General features: G+C 42.3%; 1 protein-coding gene across 4 annotated transcripts in view; it reads right to left on the bottom strand.

Annotated features, from left to right (window-relative positions):
- The window catches only part of APLP2 (amyloid beta precursor like protein 2), a 75,800-nt gene extending 54,688 nt beyond the window's left edge, over positions 1-21,112 (bottom strand). For all 4 annotated transcript variants that reach the window (XM_036277328.1, XM_036277327.1, XM_036277325.1 and 1 more), the window contains exon 1: positions 20,921-21,112. In XM_036277328.1, coding sequence (XP_036133221.1) covers positions 20,921-21,106 — 186 coding nt within the window. In that variant the 5' untranslated portion in view covers positions 21,107-21,112. The remainder of the gene's footprint in view (positions 1-20,920) is intronic.
- Between the last annotated feature and the right edge of the window lie 740 nt (positions 21,113-21,852).

Genomic DNA, 21,852 nt, shown 5'->3' on the forward strand with positions numbered 1-21,852 from the left:
TCTATCTGAAGATAAATGTAAAACTGTCCTCAGGTAAGGATAAAAAATTTTTTTTTAATTTTTTAAATTTGATTTTAATCTGTCCCAATTAGTATTTCCATTGTTTAAAAACAACACTAGCCAACATTCAGACTCAATAACTTGTATGAAATCACAAAATTCACCTTTCAAAATAATAGCCCAGCTGGATATTTTATTAATGCTGATCCTGTGGAAGCTAATCAAGCCTTGAATAATCATTTTTCATAAAAGTTGCCAGGGGTTGGGGGTGGGGAGAAGGAGTTTCCATAAAGAAAAACATTCTTATAGTATTAAGCAGAAATCTTCAAAAGGAAGTGGGCAGGGTGGAGTCCACTAGCCACTCAAAGAAAATTGTGTTATCAAATGTGGCTTTTAGTTCACTTGAAATCTGCTGTAATAAATATTTACTGCAAGCGGTAATTTCGAGCCAACTTTCTGTCTCCTCTTTTCAACAAAGGTTGAAACTTCATAAGAGCAGACAGAGCTATAAAATAAAAATGGCACCCTGGCCAGTTTAGCTCAGTGGTAGAGCATCGGCCTATGGGTCGATGAGCGGACCAATGGGTCATGGGTTCGATTCCGGCTAAGGGCACGTACCTCAATTTTGGTGCATCCCCGGCCCCGGTCAGGGTCGTGCGGTAGGCAACCAGTCGACGTGTCCCTGTCACTTCAATGTTTATCTCTCTCCCCGTTTCTCCCTCTATTTCCCTCCCACTCTATCTGTAGATAAATTAAAAAACAAAAAAAACAAAAACCCTCAGGTAAGGATTAAAAAATATAACAATAATAATAAAAATGGCAACCCACACTTACCCACCCCCAGGGAGACCACAGCATCCCTGACCACCAAAGGGGGTTGCTACTCCTTCAGCACTGCTACCCGATCTTCCCATTTCTTCACAGAATGGAAAGGAATCTCTACATAAAAGTCCATGTTATTTGGAAATGGTGATGTTTAATTTGAATTTTAGATATAATGAAGCCCAGCACGGCCAGTGTGGCTCAGTGGTTAAGCGACAACCATGAACCAAGAGGTCGCTGGTTCGATTCCCGGTCAGGGCACATGCCCAGGTTGTGGGCCCATCCCCAGTGGGAGGCATGCAGGAGGAGGCCAATCAATGTTCTCTCTCATTGATGTTTCTATCTCTCTCCCTCTCCCTTCCTCTCTCTCTAAAATCAATAAAGAAAAACATTTTTTAAAAATTCTAAAGTGTGTTTTGGAAGAAAAATGTTATCTCAGAAAGAAGGTGAGACAGAAGGCATGAAGAATAACAAAGAGAAAATGTAAACTTAAATCAGTCTCTCAATCTCACGGAAAATTTGAATTACATGAGGAATACTTATAAAACACAGTCATGGCCCTGGCCGGTTTGGCTCAGCGGTTAGAGTGTCGGCCTGCGGTCCGGAGAGACCCGAGTTCGGTTCCCGCTAAGGGCGCGAGCCTTCGGTTGTAGTTTGTCCCCGGCCCTGGTTGGTCGTGCAGGTGGCAGCCACTCAATGTGTCCCTTTCACGTCGATGTTTCTCTTTCTCTCTTCCTCTCTCTCCCTCCTGCTCTGTCTGAATAAAAAATGGAAAAATGTCCTCAGGTGAGGATTAAAAACAAACACACACAGTCATGACAGGGATAAGTTCTGAGAAATGTGTGCTCAGCAATTTCGTGCTTGTGGGAACATCGAAAGTGTACTTACACACACCCAGATGGCACAGCCTACTGCTCCTAGGCTACAAGCCTGTACGTGTTACTGTGCTGAAACTGCAGGCAACTGTCACCCAATGGTGAGCACCAAACCCTGAATAGTCCTGGCACAGCAGTAGGTTTGTTTACCTCAGGATCGCCACAAACATATGAGTAATGTGTTGCACTATTATGACCTGGTCACCAGGACAGTGTCTGATACACTAGGGGGACAGGGGTGTACCTTTCTGCTTGTGAGCAGGTGGCTCCTCCCCAAATGTACCCTGCACAGTGTAGGAAGAGAAAGGGGGAGGGAGGAGGGAGGGAGGAAGAAAGGAAGGGGTGAGTCCCACAAGGAAATCAGGTAGAAAGTTCCAGGCCACCACAAAAGACACACTCTGAATTCCGCTGGTGCTATGACATTAAGATAGCTATGTTGTCACTAAGCAATAGTGGCACACGACTGTACTAACACCTGACCCCTCCCCAGAGAGCCCCTAATGTAATTTAACTGAACTGAAACCCAGGTGTCAGTGTGTTGTAAAGTTACCCATATGACACCAGTGTGCCTCTAGAGTTGATAACCACTGATCTAAATTCATTTGAATGTATAAAACATGGCTTACTTAATGTCTTATGAGGTTTAAAATAACATAGATAACAACAATGGCAAAATGTTGAGTGGGGATTAAATAGCATTAAAGTGTTCTAAGGTCCTTCTGTTTTCCACGAAGAGGGTAAAAATACAAATTAATATAGAACATTGATAAGTGTAAGACTGAAATGTCTAAAGTAACCACTAAAGGGATAATATGTGTGTGTGTGTGTGTGTGTGTGTGTGCGCGTGTATTCATCTTCCAAAGTAATAAAAGTAAAAATAATAACTAATCCCAAAGGAAATAAGTAAAAAGATAAACAGAGCAACCTAAGTGTTAATCCAATTGTTGGACGGAATGGCTAAAGTAAACATAGGAAATAATAATAAATAAATTTCCATAAAAAAGGAAACCCAGCCACTGCAACAGCATAGATGGACAGTGAAGGCATTGTGCTAAGTGAAATAAGTCAGACACAGAACGATCACTGCTGTATAATCTCATCTGTGGAGTCCTCAGAACACTGAATTCACAGACACAATGAACAGCTTGGTGGTTGCCAGAGGCGGGGAGAGATGGGCAAAATGGGTGAAGGGAATCAAAAGGTATAAACTTCCAGTTATAAATAAGCTCTGGGGAAGTAATATACAGCATGGTGACTACAGTTAATAATATTGCATTGTATATTTGAAAGTTGCTGAGAGTAAATCTTAAAAGATCTCAAAAAAAGTATAACTGTGTGGTGATGGATATTAACTAGACTTATGGGGGGGGTTGATTATTTCACAATATATACAAATACTGAATCATTATGTTGTACCCCTAAAACTAATATAATGGTTATATGTCAATTATATCTCAATTAATAAAAAACATAGAACTGGCAGAAGAAACAAGCAGCACAAAATAATGAGGCAGATAAAAACCCAAGTACTTTAGCAATCACATTAAATATAAATGCACAAAATATTTCAGTTAACATACAAATACTGCCTATCAATTTAACCAAAAAAAGCCATAAACACCTTTAAAATGTAAAAATGGAAGTATCAGAGACAAAGACAAAACATTACTTGAGATAATCAAAAGAAAAATTATGTGAGAAGTTCAATTCTACAGTAAGAGATAGCAATTTTAAGTAACTTTTTTTTGTTGTTTGGTTAATCCTCACCCAAGAATATTTTTCCATTGATTTTTAGATAGAGTGGAAAAAAGAGAGGGAGAGAGAGAAACATCAATGTGAGATGTTGCCTCCCACACGACTCCAACCAGCACCTGAGATCCAACCACAACTGAGGTACGTGCCCTTGACCGAGACCCTTTGGTCCACAGGCCGATGCTCTAAACTCTGAACCAAGCCGGCCATGGTGAGACAGCAATTTTAAATTTGGACACATCTAAAAACATAGCAACAAAATAAGCAAAGCAAAAATTGTCAAAACTATAATGAGAAAATTTTCTTTATCCAAAACCAAAGTAGGACATTTTTAACAAATATTTCTCTATAACTGAAAGAAAAATAAATATCACTAAGGCCCTAGCCGGTTTGGCTCAGCGGTAAGAACATCAGCCTGCGGTCCAGAGACCCTGGTTCAGTTCCCACTAAGGACACGTACCTCGGTTGCAGTTTGTCCCCGGCCCTGGCTGGGAGGCAGTCACTTGATGTGTCCCTTTCACATTGATGTTTCTCTCTCTCTCTCTCTTCCTCCCACTCTAACTGAACAAAAAATGGAAAAACGTCCTCGGGTGAGGATAAAAATAATAATAATAATAATAATAATAATAATCACTAAGAAAAAAAAACTTGCCTGGCCAGTTTGGCTCAGGGGTTGGAGCATCGGTCCACAGACCAAAGAGTTGAGAGTTCAATTCCAGTCAAGATCTGGAAACAGCCCAAGTAGATAAGTGAATAAAAAAGCTGTGGTACATTTACACAATGGAATACTAAGCATCTATAAAAAAGAAGGAACTTTAACCCTTTGCAACAGCATGGACAGACCTGCAGAGTATTATGCTAAATGAAATAAGCCAGTCAGAGAAAGACAAATACCATATTATCTCACTAATGTGTGGAATCTAATGAACAAAATAGACTGGTGACAGGATAAAGGTGAAGGAATCAGCTAAAGAACATATATACATACCCCATGGACATGGCACAATAGTTTGGTGAAGGCCAAGGAGGAGAGAGGTGGGGATGGCTGGAGATGGGCAAAGGTAGGGGGAAACGGGGGACACCTGCAATGTCAACATTAAAAAATTTTAATTATACAAAAAGGCTTAAAAATAACCTTCTTAACTAAAAAGGAGTCTTGATGGGTTAGGCTGGTATCTTCCTTGGCAAAGGTCAATCTTTACTTTAACTGAGCCCATCTTCTGTCTTTTTGCATCTAAGATAACATAACTTTGGAGTGTCTGAGTAATCCCTTGGGGCACAACCTCCCAACAGAGCACAAGACCGTGGAACCCCTCACTGTTATCTTGTTCTCCCACATACCATCTCTGTGTGTCATAAATGTTAATTGTCAACTATCCTATAACAACCAATGTAAATGCCATTTGTCTCTTCATTTTACTTTTTTTTCTTAATTGATTTTAGTGAGACAGAGGAAGGAGAGGGAGAGAGTGAGAGAAACATCAGTGAAAAAGAGTATCAATTAGCTGCCTCCAGCATGCCTCCCACTGGGGATTGGACCTACAACCTAGGCACATGCCCTGACCAGAAATCAAACAGAGGACCTCTTGGTGCATGGGTCGACACTCAACCACTGAGCCACACCAGCCAGGCTCTTCATTTTACTCTTTATCCAATCCCAGAGACTTCCCCATTTTGCTTTCTTCTGCATCCCTAGTCTATCACCAATGAATTTCATGTAACCCTCTTTGTGCCTCCTCCTTTGATTGTGATGTATAAAGTATGGTGCAAAAATGCCATTCTCGCCCTGGCCGGTGTTGCTCAGTGGTTAGAGTGTTAGCCTGAAGTCCAGAGAGACCCGGGTTCGGTTCCCGCTAAGGGCACGTGCCTCGGTTGCAGTTTGTCCCCGGCCCTGGTTGAAAGGGACACATCGAGTGGTTGCCACCCGCATGACCGACCAGGGCCGGAGCCAAACTGCAACCAAGGTACGTGCCCTTAGCAGGAACCGAACCCGGGTCTCTCGAGACCGCAGGCTGATGCTCTAACCGCTGAGCAAAATCGGCCAGGGCTTGGATATTTCTTGCATTGACACACTGTACACCTTAAACTTACAAAATGTTGTCAATTATATCTCAATTTTTTAAGTTAATTAAATAGAAAACTTGAAAATACTTGTGAACTACAGCTCAAGCCCTGTTCAGAATAAACTTTATAGCTGTACATAAATACATTAGAAAAGAAGGCTGAAAAAAAAACTGAATTCAGCAGCCATCTCAAATTGTTAGAAAAAGAACAAATTAATCCCATGAATTGTAGAAAGAAGAAAATAATGTGCAGAAAGACTACTAAGAGGTACAAATGGAGGCAGCAGAGATGGATGCTGAACTCACCCCCTCCCAGGAGCAAATTCAAATACATAGGAATATAGACAGCAATTACTCCTGTGAGACAAACTGAGGGCTGAGTCAACAGCTTCTGAACAACAAATGGAGAGCCACTGTTTACAAACGATAGGGCTGGCAGGAGCTCTACTTGGGTGCTTTAGCCTACCTGCAAGATCAACTGAAGAACATTCCCAGCTACACTGCCTGGAGCCTTTTGGCTCCAAACAAAGGAAGCAAGCAGGAACATGGTCCTGGCCTCCCTGCTGGGAGCCAGACCAGCCTGGAAAGCCAGTGCCGCAGGCACCATAAGAACCTGCTCTGCTCCAACTGGCTTCCCAAAACTATCAGACACATAAAGTCTACACAGAGGTCACTTCTACACAAGACCACTTTCTGTACAAAAGAGAGACTACAGGAAAGGCTGAGGAGCCCCGGGAGCTCTCCAGGGATGTGGGAACACTCCAGGATTAAAGGTGATTTACGTCCTCCTCTACCACCATAGGGTGGGAGGGGGATCTAGGGAGGTGCTCTGGCCTGCCTGCAGTCACCGCAGCCCATTCCTAGACACAATGCCCAAGCTCATTTCAGATCAAACAAACACAGCAAGTAGGATCAAAAGGGCATTATTATACCTGACCACCCCATCCAGAGTTGCTCCTGCCTGGTAGGCCAGTAGCTCCGACACCTTGGCACACCCTCATATCCTACGGATCTGCCAAAACCAGTTGGCACAAAGAGCCGACAGAGGCCCCTTCTACATAAGGCCACTTTCTCAAGACTTGGAGAAATACCTATTTTGTCTAATTCACATAAAAAACACAGGCAGCCAAACAAAATGAAAAGATGCAAGAATCTCTCTCAAATAAGGGAACAAGAAAAATCCCCAAAATAAAACCCTAAAGAAATGGACATTGCCCTGGCCGGTTTGGCTCAGTGATTAGAGCGTCGGCCTGTGGTCCTGAAAGACCCGGGTTCGGTTCCTGCTAAGGGCACGTACCTTGGTTGCAGTTTGTCCCCGGCCCTGATTGGGGTTGTGCAGGAGGCACATGTGTGCCTTTCACGTCAATGTTTCTTTCTCTCCCTCTCTTCCTCTCTCTCCCTCCCACTCTATCTGAACAAAAATGGAAAAATATCCTCGGGTGAAGATAAAAAATAAATAAATAAAAGAAATAGATAAATTGCTAGAAGTAAATAATCTTCTATTTATATAGTCATCCCTCACTTCGAGTTTTGTGGCTTCACCGTGATAGAGTGAAGCTGTGAAAGTCGAAGCGCAAAGTTGTGAGGGACCATTTATGTAAATAAAGAATCCTACTTCACAGAAATTCATTTAGAGTCTGGAACTGATTAACTGTGATCAATGAGGGCGGACTGTAAACTGATTACTAGCAATGAAATTGAAGCCGTAATAAAACCACTTCCAACAAATAAAAGTCCAGGACCAGACAGCTTAACAGGTGAATACTACCGAACATTTAAAGAACACCTAATCCTAAACTCGTTCAAAAACTTGGAGAGAACATTTCCAAACTTTGCATAACAAAACAAGACAAAGACTTTACAAAATAAAATTACAGGCCAATATCCTTGATGAACCTAGATATAAAAATTATTAGCCAATAGATTCAACAACACATTAAAAGAATTATACACCATGACCAAGTGGGATTCATCCCAGGGATGCAAGGATAGTTCCACATCCGTAAATCAATCAATGTGATATACATATCACATTAACAAAATAAAGGATAACCATATGATCACCTCAATAGATGAAAAAAAGCATTTGACAAAAACCAACATCCTTTTATGATAAAAACTCTCAACAAAACGTGTATAGAAGGAACATATCTCAGCATAATTAAAGTTATATGTGACAAACCCACAGCTAACATTATTCTAAATGGTGAAACGTTGAAAGCCTTTCCTCTAAGATCAGGAGCAAAGCAAGTACCCATACCCATTATCACCTCTTCTATTAAACATAGCACTGGAAATCATAACCACAGCAGAGAAGAAATAAAAGGCATCCAAATCAGAAAAGTAAAACTCTCATTATTTGCAGATAACATGATACTATATACATAGAACACCCTAAAGACTCCACACACAAAACCACTTAGAATAAATGAATTCAGTCAAGTTGCAAGATACGGTATTAATATACAAAAATCTGTTACGTTTCTATACACCGATAACAATCAGAAGGAGAAATTAAGAAAACAATCCTACTTACAATTGCATCAAAATGCATAAAATACTTAGGAATAAATTTAACCAAAGAAGTGAAAGACCTGTACTCTGAAAACTGTAAGACGCTAAAGAAAGAAATTGAAGAAAATACAAATAAATGGAATACACCTTGCTCATGGACAGGAAGTATTAATATTGTTAAAATGTCCTTACTACCTAAAGCAATCTATAGTTTCAATGCAATCCCTATTAAAATAGCAATGGCATTCTTCTCAAAATTAGAACTACTAATCCTAAAATTTATATAGAACCACAAAATAACCCAAATAGCTAAAGAAATCTTGAGAAAGTACAAAGTGGGAGATACCATGTTCCCTGGTCTTAAACTATACTACAAAGCGACAATAACCAAAACAGTATGGTACTGGCATAAAAACAGTATGCAGATCAACAGAACAGAATAGAGAGCCCAGAAACAAATCCTCACTTACATGGTCAATTAATCAACCACAAAGGAGGCAAGGATATAAAATGAGATCAACAGTCTCTTTGGTAAGTGGTACTAAGAAAACTAAACAGGAACATACCAAAAAAAAAAAAAAAAGAAAGAAATTGGACTACTTTCTTTGTTTTTTATCCTCAATGGAGGACATTTTGTATTTATCTTCAGATAGAGCGGGAGGGAGAGATGGAGGAAGAGAGAGAGAGAGAGAGAAACATCAAAATGAGAGAGACACATCAACTGGTTGCCACCCATGACCTCAACCAGGGCCAGGGACAAACTGCAACCGAGGTACGTGCCCTTAGAGGGAACCAAACCCGGGTCTCTCTGGTCCGCGGGCTGATGCTCTAACCGCTGAGCCAAACCAGCCAGGGCAGGAAAAAAAATTAAAATAAATAAAACTTAAAGAAAATTTTTTTAAAAAGTTAAGACCTGAAACCATAAAACTAGAAGAAAATAGGCAGTAAACTCTGACACAGCTCTTAGCAAAAAAATTTTGGCTATTTCTCCTCAGGCAAGAACAAAAAAAAGTAAACAAATGGACTACATCAAACTAAAGTTTTTGCACAGTGAAGGAAACTATCAACAGAACAAAAAGACAACCTATTAAATGGGAGATGATATTCAACAATAATACATCAGAAAAGGGTTTAATATTCAAAATACGTAAGGAACTCAGAGAACTTCACACACACACACACACACACACACACACACACACACACACACACATTCTGATTAAAAAATAAGCAGAGGACCTGAATAGAAATTCCTCCTACGACATTCAGATGGCCAACAGACATATGAAAAGATGTTCAACATCAGTAATCATCAGGGAAATGCAAATTAAAATCACAATGAGATATTACCTCACACCTGTCAGAATGACTATCAGCAATAAATCAACAAACAAGAGCTGGTGCGGATGTGGAGAAAAGGGACCCCTCACGTGCTGTTCGTGGGATTGTAAGCTGGTGCAGCCACTATGGAAAACAGTATGGTGTTTCTCCCAAAAAGCAGAAATAGATGGTGGGGATAAGATGAAGAGGGTAAAGAAGGCCAAATATATGACGACAAAGGAAACTCAACTTTGGGTGGTGAGCACACAATGCAATATACAGATGATGTATTATAGAATTGCATACTTGAAACTTATATAATGTTATTAACCAATGTCACTGTAATAAATTGAATTTTGTAAAAAACTAGAGCTGCCTGGCCAGTGTGGCTCCGTGGCTGAGCATCGACCCATGCACCAAGAGGTCGTCAGTTGGATTCCCCGTCAGGGTACATGCCCAGGTTGTGGACCCAATCCCCAGTAAAGCGCATGCAGGAGGCGGCCAATCAATGTTCTCTCTCATCGATGTTTCTATCTCTCCCTCTCCCTTCCTCTCTCTCTAAAATCAATAAAGAAAAAAAAATGTTTTAATAAAAAATAAAAATAAAATAGAAACTAGAGCTACCATATGATCCAGAAATTCCACTTCTGGGTATTTGTGAAAGAAAATGAAAACACTAACAAAGTAGAAACAGACTCATAAATACAGAAAACCAGACAGTTTGTCAGAGGAAAAGGGGACTTGGGGGCTAGGTGAAAAATGAGAAGGAATTAAGGAAAAACCAAAAACAAAAAAAACCTCAGACCCAGAAAACACTGTATTAATGACCAGAGGGAAAAGGGGTTGGAAGGAGATAGAAGGTAAAATGGGGGGCAGGGGAGAGATAAATAGTGATGAAAGGAGACTTGATTGGGGTGAAAAAACAATATAACATACAAATGATGTATCATAGAATTGTACACCTGAAACATATAATTTTATTAACCAATGTCACCCCAATAAATTCAAATTTTAAAAAGATATATGCAAACTCATGTTCATTGCATTACTAGTAATAGCCAAATTATGGAAACAACCAAATGTCCATCAATAGATGAATGGAGCCCTGACCAGTTTGGCTCAGTGGTAGAGCGTTGGCCCACGGACCAATGAGTCATGGGTTCAATTCCGACCAAGGGCACGTACCTCGGTGGCGGTCGTCCCCGGCCCCGATTAGAGTCATGTGGGTGGCAACCAGTCAATGTGTCTCTCTCACATCGATGTTTTTCTCTCTCTCGTCCTCTCTCTCTCCCTCCTGCTCTATCTGAAGATAAATGCAAAAAAAAAAAAAAAGGTCCTCAGGTGATGATTAAAAAAATAAAATAAAAATATTCCAGAAAACATGAAAAGAGTCAATGTCCCCTCCCCCAACTTCTTTTCCTAAGCATATAACAAAAAAGAAAAAAGTATAGTTCAAACCTATAAGATCTCTTTTGAGCAGAGGCAAATTTCTTGAACAAAATTTTAACAAACCAAACCCAGAAAATAAATAAATAAGCAAAGTTTGGTTTATTTCAAGAATAAAAAGTCACTTGCATATTTTAAAAATCAATTAATACATTTTACACTATCACCCTACCGGTATGATAGTGCAGTGGTTGAGCACTGACCCATGCACCAAGAGGTCACCAGTTCAATTCTCAGTCTGGGCACATGCCAGGTTGTGGGCCCAATCCCCAGTGGGGGGCTGGTCAATGTTCTCTCTCACTGATGTTTCTGTTTCTCTTTCTCTCTCCCTGTCCCTTCCTCTCTCTCAAAAACCAATAAAAGAAAAAAAAATATACATTTCACACTATCAAAATTAAAAAGAAAAACCAGCCCTGGCCGGTTTGGCTCAGCGGTTAGAGCGCCCACCTGCAGTCCGGAGAGACCCGGGTTCGGTTCCCGCTAAGGGCATGTACCTCGGTTGCAGTTTGTCCCCGGCCCTGGTTGGTCGTGCGGGTGGCAGCCACTCGATGTGTCCCTTTCACATAGATGTTTCCCTCTCTTTCTCTTCCTCTCTCTCCCTTCCACTCTGTCTGTATAAAAGGTGGAAAAATGTCCATGGGTGAGGATTAAAAAAAAAACAAAAAACACCAAATGATGAAAAAAAGTGCTTCCAAATAATAACATTCATCCATGACAAGAATCTTTGGCAAACAGAATAATCTGATAAAGCATATATATACTATTTACAAAAAACCTACAAGTATCCTTGAATGGTGAAATATAGTTTCCCTGAGGTCAGGAGTTAAGACAAAGATACCAGGTAATACCACTTCTCTTAACATCTTACTGGAGTCCTAGTCAGTGCAGTAAGCAAGACAAAGGAAATAAAAGCTACAAGGATTGGAGGAAAAGAAATAAAAGTGTCACAATTCACAAAATATACTAAAAATTTTTCAAAATTACAGATAAATTATTAAAATTAGTACACAAGCTGAGCAAGACTCCTGGATACAAGATCAATTTGAAATATCAACTGCATTTCAACCACAAGAAAATGACAACAAAAAAAGAATTTTAAAGATGCCATTTTTAAAAATCAAGTATCTGCCCTGGCCGGTTTGGCTCAGCGGTTAGAGAGTCGGCCTGTGGTCCCAAGAGACCTGAGTTTGGTTTCTGCTAAGGGCATGTACCTTGGTTGCAGTCTGTCCCTGGCTCTGGTTGATCATGCGGGTGGCAGCCACTTGATGTGTACCTTTCACGTCGATGTTTCTCACTCTCTCCCTCCTGCTCTATCTAAACAAAAAATGACAAAATGTCCTCGGGTGAGGATAAAAAATAAATAAATAAATAATCTGCGTATTATATTAAAAGGCATTACAAGTTTGCCCTGGCCAAGTGGCTCAGTTGCTTACACCAAAAAGGTTGTGGGGTCAATCCCCAGTAAGGGTGCATGCGGGAAGACAACCGATTGGTGATTCTCATACTGATTTCTGTCTCTGTCTGTCTGTCTGTCTCTCGGGTGCGCATCAATAAACATATCCTCGAGTGAGGATTTTAAAAATGCATTAAGAGTTTTTAAAAAGCCATAGAAAATGTAAAACATAAAGTCCCCTGTAATTACATCCTTCAAAGATAACCACTTAAAAGTTTGGTATATATTGATTCATGGTATGTAGCTGCTTCTATGAAATTAGTTTCTTTCGAAGAAAATACTCCTATGGAGCTGAGATGGCATATTGAGGGGCTCCGCGGAGAGCTGGCCTTCTGGCCGCTCCCCTGCTTCTGCTGGTTCATGCGAGGAAGAACATTTTCCTTGACTTTCAGGTGCTTCTATATTCATCTCGAAAAGAAAAAATTCAGAACTCAGGATTTGGCAGTATTTCTGTGTTGTATCCTGGAGTGGGGAGTCCTGCTTCTTCTATCCAACCACTTTCCCTCATCTTGAAATGTGGATATCCCTCCTCTACACTTTTCCTCCATGATTTGGACTGGAAAAGGCTGCTTTTCTTTTTTCTCCACCTCTCAAGTGCAACACAGAAGCTCTGAGGATGCAGTCATCCTGCCAACTTCTCCAGGAAGAGGCAACTGACATGTTTCTTCCGTCATCTGCTTGCTAGTAAAGAAATTATTTTGCAAGCTGCAGGGTGATATTTAATTTGAAACTGGTGCTTAGATGGTGGAATTTGTGCGTTTTTTACCTTTTGTTCCCAGCAGCAAGTATGGGTGACATCTGGATTTTTTTTAATGTCTTCCAGTTTTAGCCACCATCATAAGCACAGTTGAGACTGCAGCAGTAAATTCCAGATACGTGTTATAATTTGAAATGAAAGAGATCCTAAAAATAAAATAAATATATATATACATGTGTGTGTGTGCGTACACACACACACACACACACACACACACACACACATAAATCCTGGTTCATCCTGTGACATAAATTAACTGGATAAGAACAAAGGTCCAGTTTTGCAGTAAATCCTTTGATGTGATAAAGAAGCATAAAAACAAAAGGTTAACTTCATATGTAAATAAGCCATCACAGTCTCTATATAAGTACATATTTTAACATGTGTAAATCCATATTTTGGATGAAAAGATGGCTTTTTCTCCTACAGAAGGAAACCATTCTTTCTCAGAAGTCCTTGGACATTTGGTATTTTTTAAATGTTTTTCTTCTTCTAAGGATGATATTGTGCAGATACGAACCCAGTGAATGCATGCTTGGGTTTAGTGAAAGGTTGATAAAAGGAAAGAAAAGTTTTGAGTCCAGTGATGGAACCTGTTCACCTCCCTAGGATGAGAGGTTGCTATATTACAAATTACTTCATTCTTTTTTTGTGGAGCACTTGGGACTTTTTCCTTGCTGCTAAGGCTGGAAGGAAGTGGCATAAGTGGTTTTTCTGTTCAGAAGATGTGACGGACCCTAGAGTATGACCTGCCTTCAACTTTGGAATGGAGAACCAGGAAAAAAGAGAAAACTTTCCATATAACTCCCTTCTAAGAAAAGAAAGCAAAAAATGTCTTTTACTTTCACCTGACTTTATGGCGTTTTAAACTCTATAGCTCTGTTTTTTGTAAAAGTATAAATAACTTTTTCCTTTGAAAAAAAAGATAAAGAAAATACTCCTATCAATAAGGGTTTTGTTTTGTTTTTGTATCCTCACCCGAGGACATTTTTTTCATTTCTTGTGCAGATAGAGTGGGAGGGAGAGAGAGAAACATTGATGTGAAAGGGACACATCGAGTGACTGCCACCCGCATGACCCAACCAGGGCCGGGAACAAACCGCAACCAAGATACGTGCCCTTAGCGGAAACCGAACCCAGGTCTCTCTGAACCGCAAGGCCGACGCTCTAACCGCTGAGCCAAACCGGCCAGCGCTCAATCAGGTCTTTTGGTATGGGAAAAGACAGATAGACATGCACAAAAAGAAATGTGCAACCAAAAGGGAAACATTATGAAACATCCTGATGCAGAGAAAAGAAAGAACAACAGACTGAGAATAGGACAGATTCATACCTTGGCTCTGCTGCAAGACCATAAACCCTTGGCCTCTACTGACTCCATTTTTAGGTGGAGATAAGAATACCTAATTCACAGATTGTTTGGGAACTTATATAAGATAGTGTACCCAAATGAGTTCTGTTGGGGTTTTTTGTTTGCTGGAGTTTTGTTTTGTTTTTCTCTACTTGCACAGAAGAATCACCTAGGAAGAGTTTGAAAATGAGAATCCCCAGTGGCCCAGAAGTCACACACAAGCGCATTTAGTAGAGTAAAAGCACTATGCATGCCCTGGCACATATGGCTCAGCGGTAAAAGCGTCACCTGGGGACCAAAGAGTCCCGGGTTCGATTCCGGCCAAGGGCACCTACCTAGGTTGCGGTTCATCCCTGGCCCCAATTGGGGTGGTGTGGGTAGCAACTAATCGATGTGTCTCTCTCACATCAATGTTTTTCTCTATCCCTCTCTTCCTCCTTCTCTCCCTCTAGCTCTATCTGAAGATATATGTAAAAATATCCTTGGGTGAGGATTTTTTAAAAAAGCACTATGTGTTATTTGTTTTTACTACTATACTGATTACCATCTAACACCAGTAGTGTGAATAACAAATGAAAACTCCTATTTTAAAACAGATTACAGTTGTTTTAAAAGATTTAATTAAAAAAGACTCCATTGCCCTGGCCGGTTTGGCTCAGCGATTAGAGCGTTGGCCTGCGGTCCAGAGAGACCCGGGTTCAGTTCCCGCTAAGGGCATGTACCTCGGTTGCAGTTTGTCCCCGGCCCTGGTTGGGTTGTGTGGGTGGCAGCCACTCGATGTGTCCCTTTCATGTCGATGTTTCTCTCTCTCTCCCTCTCATTCCTTCCCACTCTATCTGAACAAAAAATGAAAAAATGTCCGTAAGTGAGGATAAAAAAAAAAAAGACTCCATGGGCCCAGCTGGTGTGGCTCAGTGGTTGAGCGTCGACCCATGTACCAAGAGGTCACCAGTTCGATTCCCAATCAGGGCACGAGCCCAGGTTGGGGGCCCGATCCCCGGTGGGGGACATGCAGGAGGCGGCTGATCGATGTTCTCTCTCACCGGTGTCTCTGTCTCTCTCTCCCTCTCCCTTCCTCTCTCTCTAAATCAATTAAAAAAATTTATAAAAAGACTTCATGGGCCTGGCCAGTGTGGCTCAGTGGAGTGACCGTGATCCCATGGACTGAGAGCTCCCGGTTCGATTCCCAGTCAGGGCACATGCCCTGGTTCCAGGATCTATATCCCCAGTAGGGGGACATGCAGGAGGCAGCCTATTGCTGTTTCTCTCTCACATCAATGTTTCTATCTCCCCTTCCTCTCTAAAAAAATCAATAAAAACATATTTAAAAAAAGAAAAAGACTTCATGGTACTTGTGTAAGAAAACTTCTTCTAGCACAAGTAATTAGTTATACTTGATACAAAGGACTGGAACTCATTTCTATTTGAGTGCACCCCATGGTTCACCTTCCATCTCAGGGCACAAATCAAGGTACACTACATGAAATATAATTAAGCATTAGAGTAATCTTGTTTATCTCATCTTTAAAAAAACAACTCATAAAAACTGGATAGTGGGAGATTTCAAATTCTCTCTCAAATTGCTCCCTCCATAGAGACTACAATTACTGTACCAATAGTTATCCCTACATTTTATCATACAACTTTATTTTCTTTCACTAGTTCATTTTAGGACAATTCAAAATAATGATTGTTAGGTACCAACTTCAATATGCAATATAGGCCACTTTTATGAAATGTGTGTACCTGACAGATCCAAAAGGATAGATACCACCAAAATGTTTACTATGAGGTTTCCCTGAATAATGTGATTTCAGATTGCTTTTCATTTCTAATATTTACATGTATTTTTTATTTTTACAGTGAACAGCACTACCTATATAATATTTATTCTGTTATTTTATGAAAATGCAAAAGCCTGAGATTTCAGTAAGAGTAAATAATATATTTAAAGAATCTTGAAAAGTTGTGGGTTTTTTTACCCTCAACGAAGGACATTTTTGCATTCATCTTCAGGTAGAGCGGGAGGGTGAGAGGGAGGGAGGGAGAGAGAGAAACATGGATGTGACAGAGACACATCGACTGGCTGCCACCCACACAACGCCAACCGGGTCTGGGGACAAACTGCAACCGAGATACATGCCCTTAGCAGGAACCGAACCCTGGTCTCTCTGGACTGCGGGCCAACACTCTAACCGCTGAGCCAAATTGGCCAGGGCGATGGATGAATCTTTAAAAGTTTTTAAATTTGATTTTCCAAGTCAACAATATCAGTTAAGTTTTAAATCTGATTTTTTTTTTTAAATCCTCATCCGAGGATATTTTTCCATTCATCTTCAGACAGCGTGAGGGGGAGAGAAAGAGGGAGAAGAGACACATCGATTGGTTGCCTCCGGCACAAGCCCGACCAGGCTCAAGGACCGAACCGCAACCGAGGTACCTGGGCTTGACCGGAATCAAACCCACAACTCTTTGGTCAGCTGGCCAATATTCTAACTGCTGAGGGTTAAAAATCTGATTTTTATTTTTGGAAAATATTAATAACCCTTCACATATTCCTGCCAAGAATTCTAAAGTTCTTTAGCTTTAAAAAATAACTGTTTTCAAATGCTATAAAAGATATCGAGTCAACTGACAAACTGGAATACAGACAGTATTTGATTTGATTAAAGCAATGTATCAATATTAAATTTCATTAAGTTGATAACTGTTATGTAAGACAGTGTCCTTGGTTCTTCGGAAATACACAACTGAAGTTTTCAGAGGTAAAAGGGCACGATATATGAAACTTAATGTCAAATAGTTTAGCAAAAAATGCATAACAATGAATGATAAAGCAAAGTAGGGGAAATGTTAACAACCGCTGAATCTGGGTAAAGAGCATGAGAGTTGTTTATACAATTTTTGCAATTTTTTGTAAGCTTGAAATGATTTCTAAATAAAACTTAATTGAAAAAAAAAAAGTGCCCTGGCCGGTTTGGCGCAGCGGTTGGTGCAAAGGCCTGAGGACCAGAGTCCCAAGTTCGGTTCCCCCTAAGGGGCACATACCAAAACAAAACAAAAAAGCAACAGAGAAAAAAATAACATAACATTCAAAATTGTCCTAAGAGAACACCTAAGATCACGCTGGACCAACATCAAGCAGGAGTTTATTGGGGGGAAAAATAGCAATATATTTTAAATTGTGCTAATAAAAATACAGGCACTACCAACTTCTCACAAAATGTACAGTTTAAAATGTACATTCATATAACCAAGCTGTTTCAAACATAGTTAAAAATTTTCCAATCACTGATTTGATTATCAGTCTTTACATGTAAAATTAATTGCCCTGGCCGGTTTGGCTCAGCGGTTAAAGTGTTGGTCGGTGGACCAATGAGTCACAGGTTCGATTCCAGTCAAGGGCACATACCTGGGTTGCAATTCACCCTTGGCCCTGGTTGGGGTTGTGCAGGGTACAGCCACTCAACGTGTACCTCTCACGTTGATATTTCTCTCTCCCTCTCCCTCTCTCCCCCCCTCCCTCCCACTCTATCTGAACAAAAAAAAAGGAAAAATATCCTCGGGTGAGGATTGAAAAATAAATAAATAAATAAAATAAAAAATAAATGTAAGATTAATTAAAATTAAATACGACGGAAAACACATTCCTCAATCACACTATCCACAACTGCAAGCTCTGTAGCCACATGTGGCTACGCTATGGGGGAGACAGGTTTAGATGATGAAACACATTTCCTCTATAAGAGGAGGTCCTGATTGTTAAAATTCAGTTTATCATGTTTATCAAAAGATTTTTAACATAGTTATGATAAAATAAGGACTGATACTTTTATCTCCAAGTCATAATCAGACATTCCCTATACCTCCACTCAGAAACATACCAACACAGTCTTCTTTACCTTCTGCTTGCAGGTGTCATACTTTGACTTTCATGAACACTGGCCATCAAATGGCCCACTTATTTCATTTTATTTATTTTTTTACTTTTTTTTTTAACCCTCCCTTGAGGATATATTTTTTTCCACTTATCTTCAGACAGAGTGGGAGGGGGGGAGACAGAGAGAGAGACATCGATTGGTTGCCTCCCTCACGACCCCAACTGGGGCTGGGGATCAAACTGTGCCCTTGATCAGAATCGAACCCAGGACTCTTTGGTCTGCAGGCCGATGCTCTAACCTCTAAGCCAAACTGGCCAGGGCAAGTGGCCCACTTATTTTTAAATGTGGCAGAAAGAACTCAAGTTCTGGATCTCATAAGCTTCAATGTCCACTTATAGAGTGCAGAGTTTCAGCAAAAATAACGTTTGAGAATTCCAAACGGGAGCATGCACACAACAGGATTCGTCTTGGATTTAAAAGAGGAAGTGACTCTGAATACAGAGGTGTTTTTTTTTTTCTTTCTCCTTTTAAAACAGGTGTAAGAGATTAATTCAGTCAACACCAAGCAACACCAAAGATTCTCCAATTAATAATTCTGTGCCAAGCAACTTGATCAGAGATTTGGCTAGAATCCCTTTGGCTAATCTCAATCAAGACCTTCCCAAAGACATCCACATCTAGGCCATTCTCATCTAAATTAAGGTTTAGGCAATCCTTTGCCTGACAATAAATAAATAAAATCAAAACATATAAATAAAATTCTGCCTGCTTGACAAAAGAAAACCAACATTCGAAAAACAATTTAGTGTGGGCAAAAATACAGTTCCGGAAAACAGGAGGTTACCATAAAATGGCATTTAAAAACCGTTTCAGGGAAATGTCTAATTCCTACTTTCTGTCAAGCCAGATTTTTCAACTTAAAAATATAGTAGGTAACAATCAAAATTTAATCCAAAACAAATTCTGATATTGATAGTTCTTTCTCTGCAGGCATACCAGTGTTAATATTCTGCTTAAACTTGAAAGGAAAATGCTCTTTAAAACCGATGAATCCTTTATTGTGAATTCACTAGTGCCTGAAGTTACTCATACTCCTGGGAAGTGAGGTAAGAATGTGAACAATGGTTTTTGTAAGCTTTAAGTTCTATATTCTATACAAATTATTTTTTCCCTTCCCCTCCCATCTCATTAATCTAACTTGCTTTCATAAGACATCATATCGGGGATCAAAGATATAAATCTAACTAACCATTGTGTGGAAGCTAAAATAATAGTAATCTAAAAGCATTTTTTTTAACTCCTGTATCGCTACTTAAACTTTAACTTCCTTTTTCTCCCTAAAGAATCATTTTTCCTAAACCTTTCCCTAAAGCTTTAAGCAGAATAAATACTAACGTTTTAAGCCATTCCATCTGAAAAAGTTTGTTCTTGATTAGTTTTATTTTATGCGTGGAAATATTCAGACATTCTGTAGAACACATTCTAACTTGCGGTTTTTGTTAGAAAGTTCTCTCAATTCCTACGTAATCAAATTCAGTCTCACTTATCTCTAAAAGTAGCTAAATACGCAGAAACCAATTGTAATTTTCAAAATAGTTAACAGGGGAAAGAAATATAAACGACACCACCAGAAACACTCATTCCAGTCCAACAGTTCAAGCGCCATTTCAAGAAGGCAGGTAAAAATAAAGCCCCTCGTCCCCCAGGAACAGAAGGGTTTCTGTGGAGCGGCGGCGCCCAGACACGCTGCAGAACCCGCACCGACCCCAGCGACCAGCCTGTTCCCGCGGCCTCAACTCCAGCGAGTCGCCCGTGAATCCAGGCCACTTAGCCACCTCGCAGCACAAAAATGTTTACAGGGTTATCAGATGCAGAACTACTTAAATTCTGACCCATAAAAGTACGATTAGAAATGAAGAGTTTTTACCTTCCCTACTTGCTGAAACCCACTCTTAAAAGGGAGCAACACCGCCACCAGAGAGGGGTGTCCCCTTTTTACTAGACTCGGGCAAACAGCTCTTGAACAATTCCTCTCGCAGGCCCGGTGCCAGCGCGGTGGACCTCCTGGAGCGGGAGGCAGGCGAGCTGGCAGCAGAGGTACACCCGCGGCCGGGGCAGGCGCGCGCTCGCGGTGCAGCCCGAGCGCTCGCCGGAACCTCGGCACTTCCACCGGGCCACGCTGGGAAGCCGCATCCCACAACGGAGCCCACCTCTCCAACAAAGGATGGACCAGCCGCTTCCCGAAGGGGAAGCCCAACACCGTCTGCGGGGAGCGCGCTGCCCCTCAGCCCGGGGCTGCCCGAGGTCCGGAGCTGCGGACCGAAGCTCGCACCGTCCCAGGGGAGGGCGCGGTGGGCGTCTGGACCGCGCGAGGTGCCCCGAGGAAGCGGCGGGGTCGCGGGCGGGATGCAGGCTGAGGCGGCCGGGGCTGCCCGCCGTCCCCCGCAACCTCCCGCAGCCCCCCGCAGCCCTGATGCCTTTCATTTGGCCTCTGCGGCGGCCGAAGCAGCCCGACCTCCAGCGCTAAGCACTGCACCAAACAGGGGCGGGGGGAGGGAGGGCCAGACCCGCCGCAGCGCCGGACCACCACCTCCCCCCGCACGCTCGCCCCCAGCCCGCCCGCCCGCAGGCCGCGCTCCCAAGGCAGATGAAAAAGACTGTGCTTGGGCGCTCGTCCGCTCCCCACCTCGATGTAGCCGGCCAGTGCCGCGGCGGGTGCCGTGAGGCCGAGCAGCAGCAGGACCAGGAACCTGCCCGTGGCTGCAGCGGCCGCGTTCCCGGTGGCCGCCATCCCTCTCCGGGTCGCTCTACCGCTGGGTCTGAAGCTCACACACACAGAGCGAAGACCTTTCGCACCGCGACCCAGAAGCATCTGAAGCCGCTTCGCCGCCGCCCCGGGGGTTTTACACCAACCGGAACTGACTTCATAAAGCTACGCCTCCCTTCTCCACCATCCAATGCCGGCCTGTAGAATCTCTCCAAGACACTGCCTCTTGGTCATCCCAGACCCAATCAGGGAACGAAAGGGCCTGCCCAGCCGCGCGCCAGGCCCCGCCCCTGCCGCTGACAGCCCCGCCCCCGCCCCGACCCTAGGCCCGGAGGCGAGGGGCTGTGAGCCGAGGTGAGCGGCGGAGGGGCTCCCGGCCAGCCTTGGCCTTGGTCTCAGATCGCAACCACCGCCTACACCCCGTGTGGTTCAGTCGGCGCTGCGCTGGTCACGCCCCGCTCCTCCGCCCTGCGGGGTATTTTCAGATTCCTTTGGGTACCGCCCTCTTTTTGGTTCTGAAAAAATGGTTTTATTAAAAACGGGAATAAAAAACCAGGATACATTTTTCCCAGTCCTGACAGGTTACCGAGGGCCCGCCCCCGAAGCAGGGGAAGTGCCAAGGAGGCAGCCTCCTCCTCTCCCGACCTCTGCACAGGGCGCGCCCCTTTCCAGCGGCTCCCTGGGAGCCGCCTTCGCCCGGTCCTCGCCGCGGTTCTTGGCGCTGTTTTCCACGCTTTGACCTCTGTTCCCTAGGCCTTACCCTTCCTTCCCAGGCCACTCGCGCCTCATTTAGCTGCCTCCCACTGGAGGCCAGTGGTGCAAGGGCCACGTTGGACCTTAAACCCAGGTCC

This window comes from Molossus molossus, unplaced genomic scaffold (genome assembly GCF_014108415.1).
Source record: "Molossus molossus isolate mMolMol1 unplaced genomic scaffold, mMolMol1.p scaffold_m16_p_22, whole genome shotgun sequence".
Classification (NCBI taxonomy): domain Eukaryota; kingdom Metazoa; phylum Chordata; class Mammalia; order Chiroptera; family Molossidae; genus Molossus; species Molossus molossus.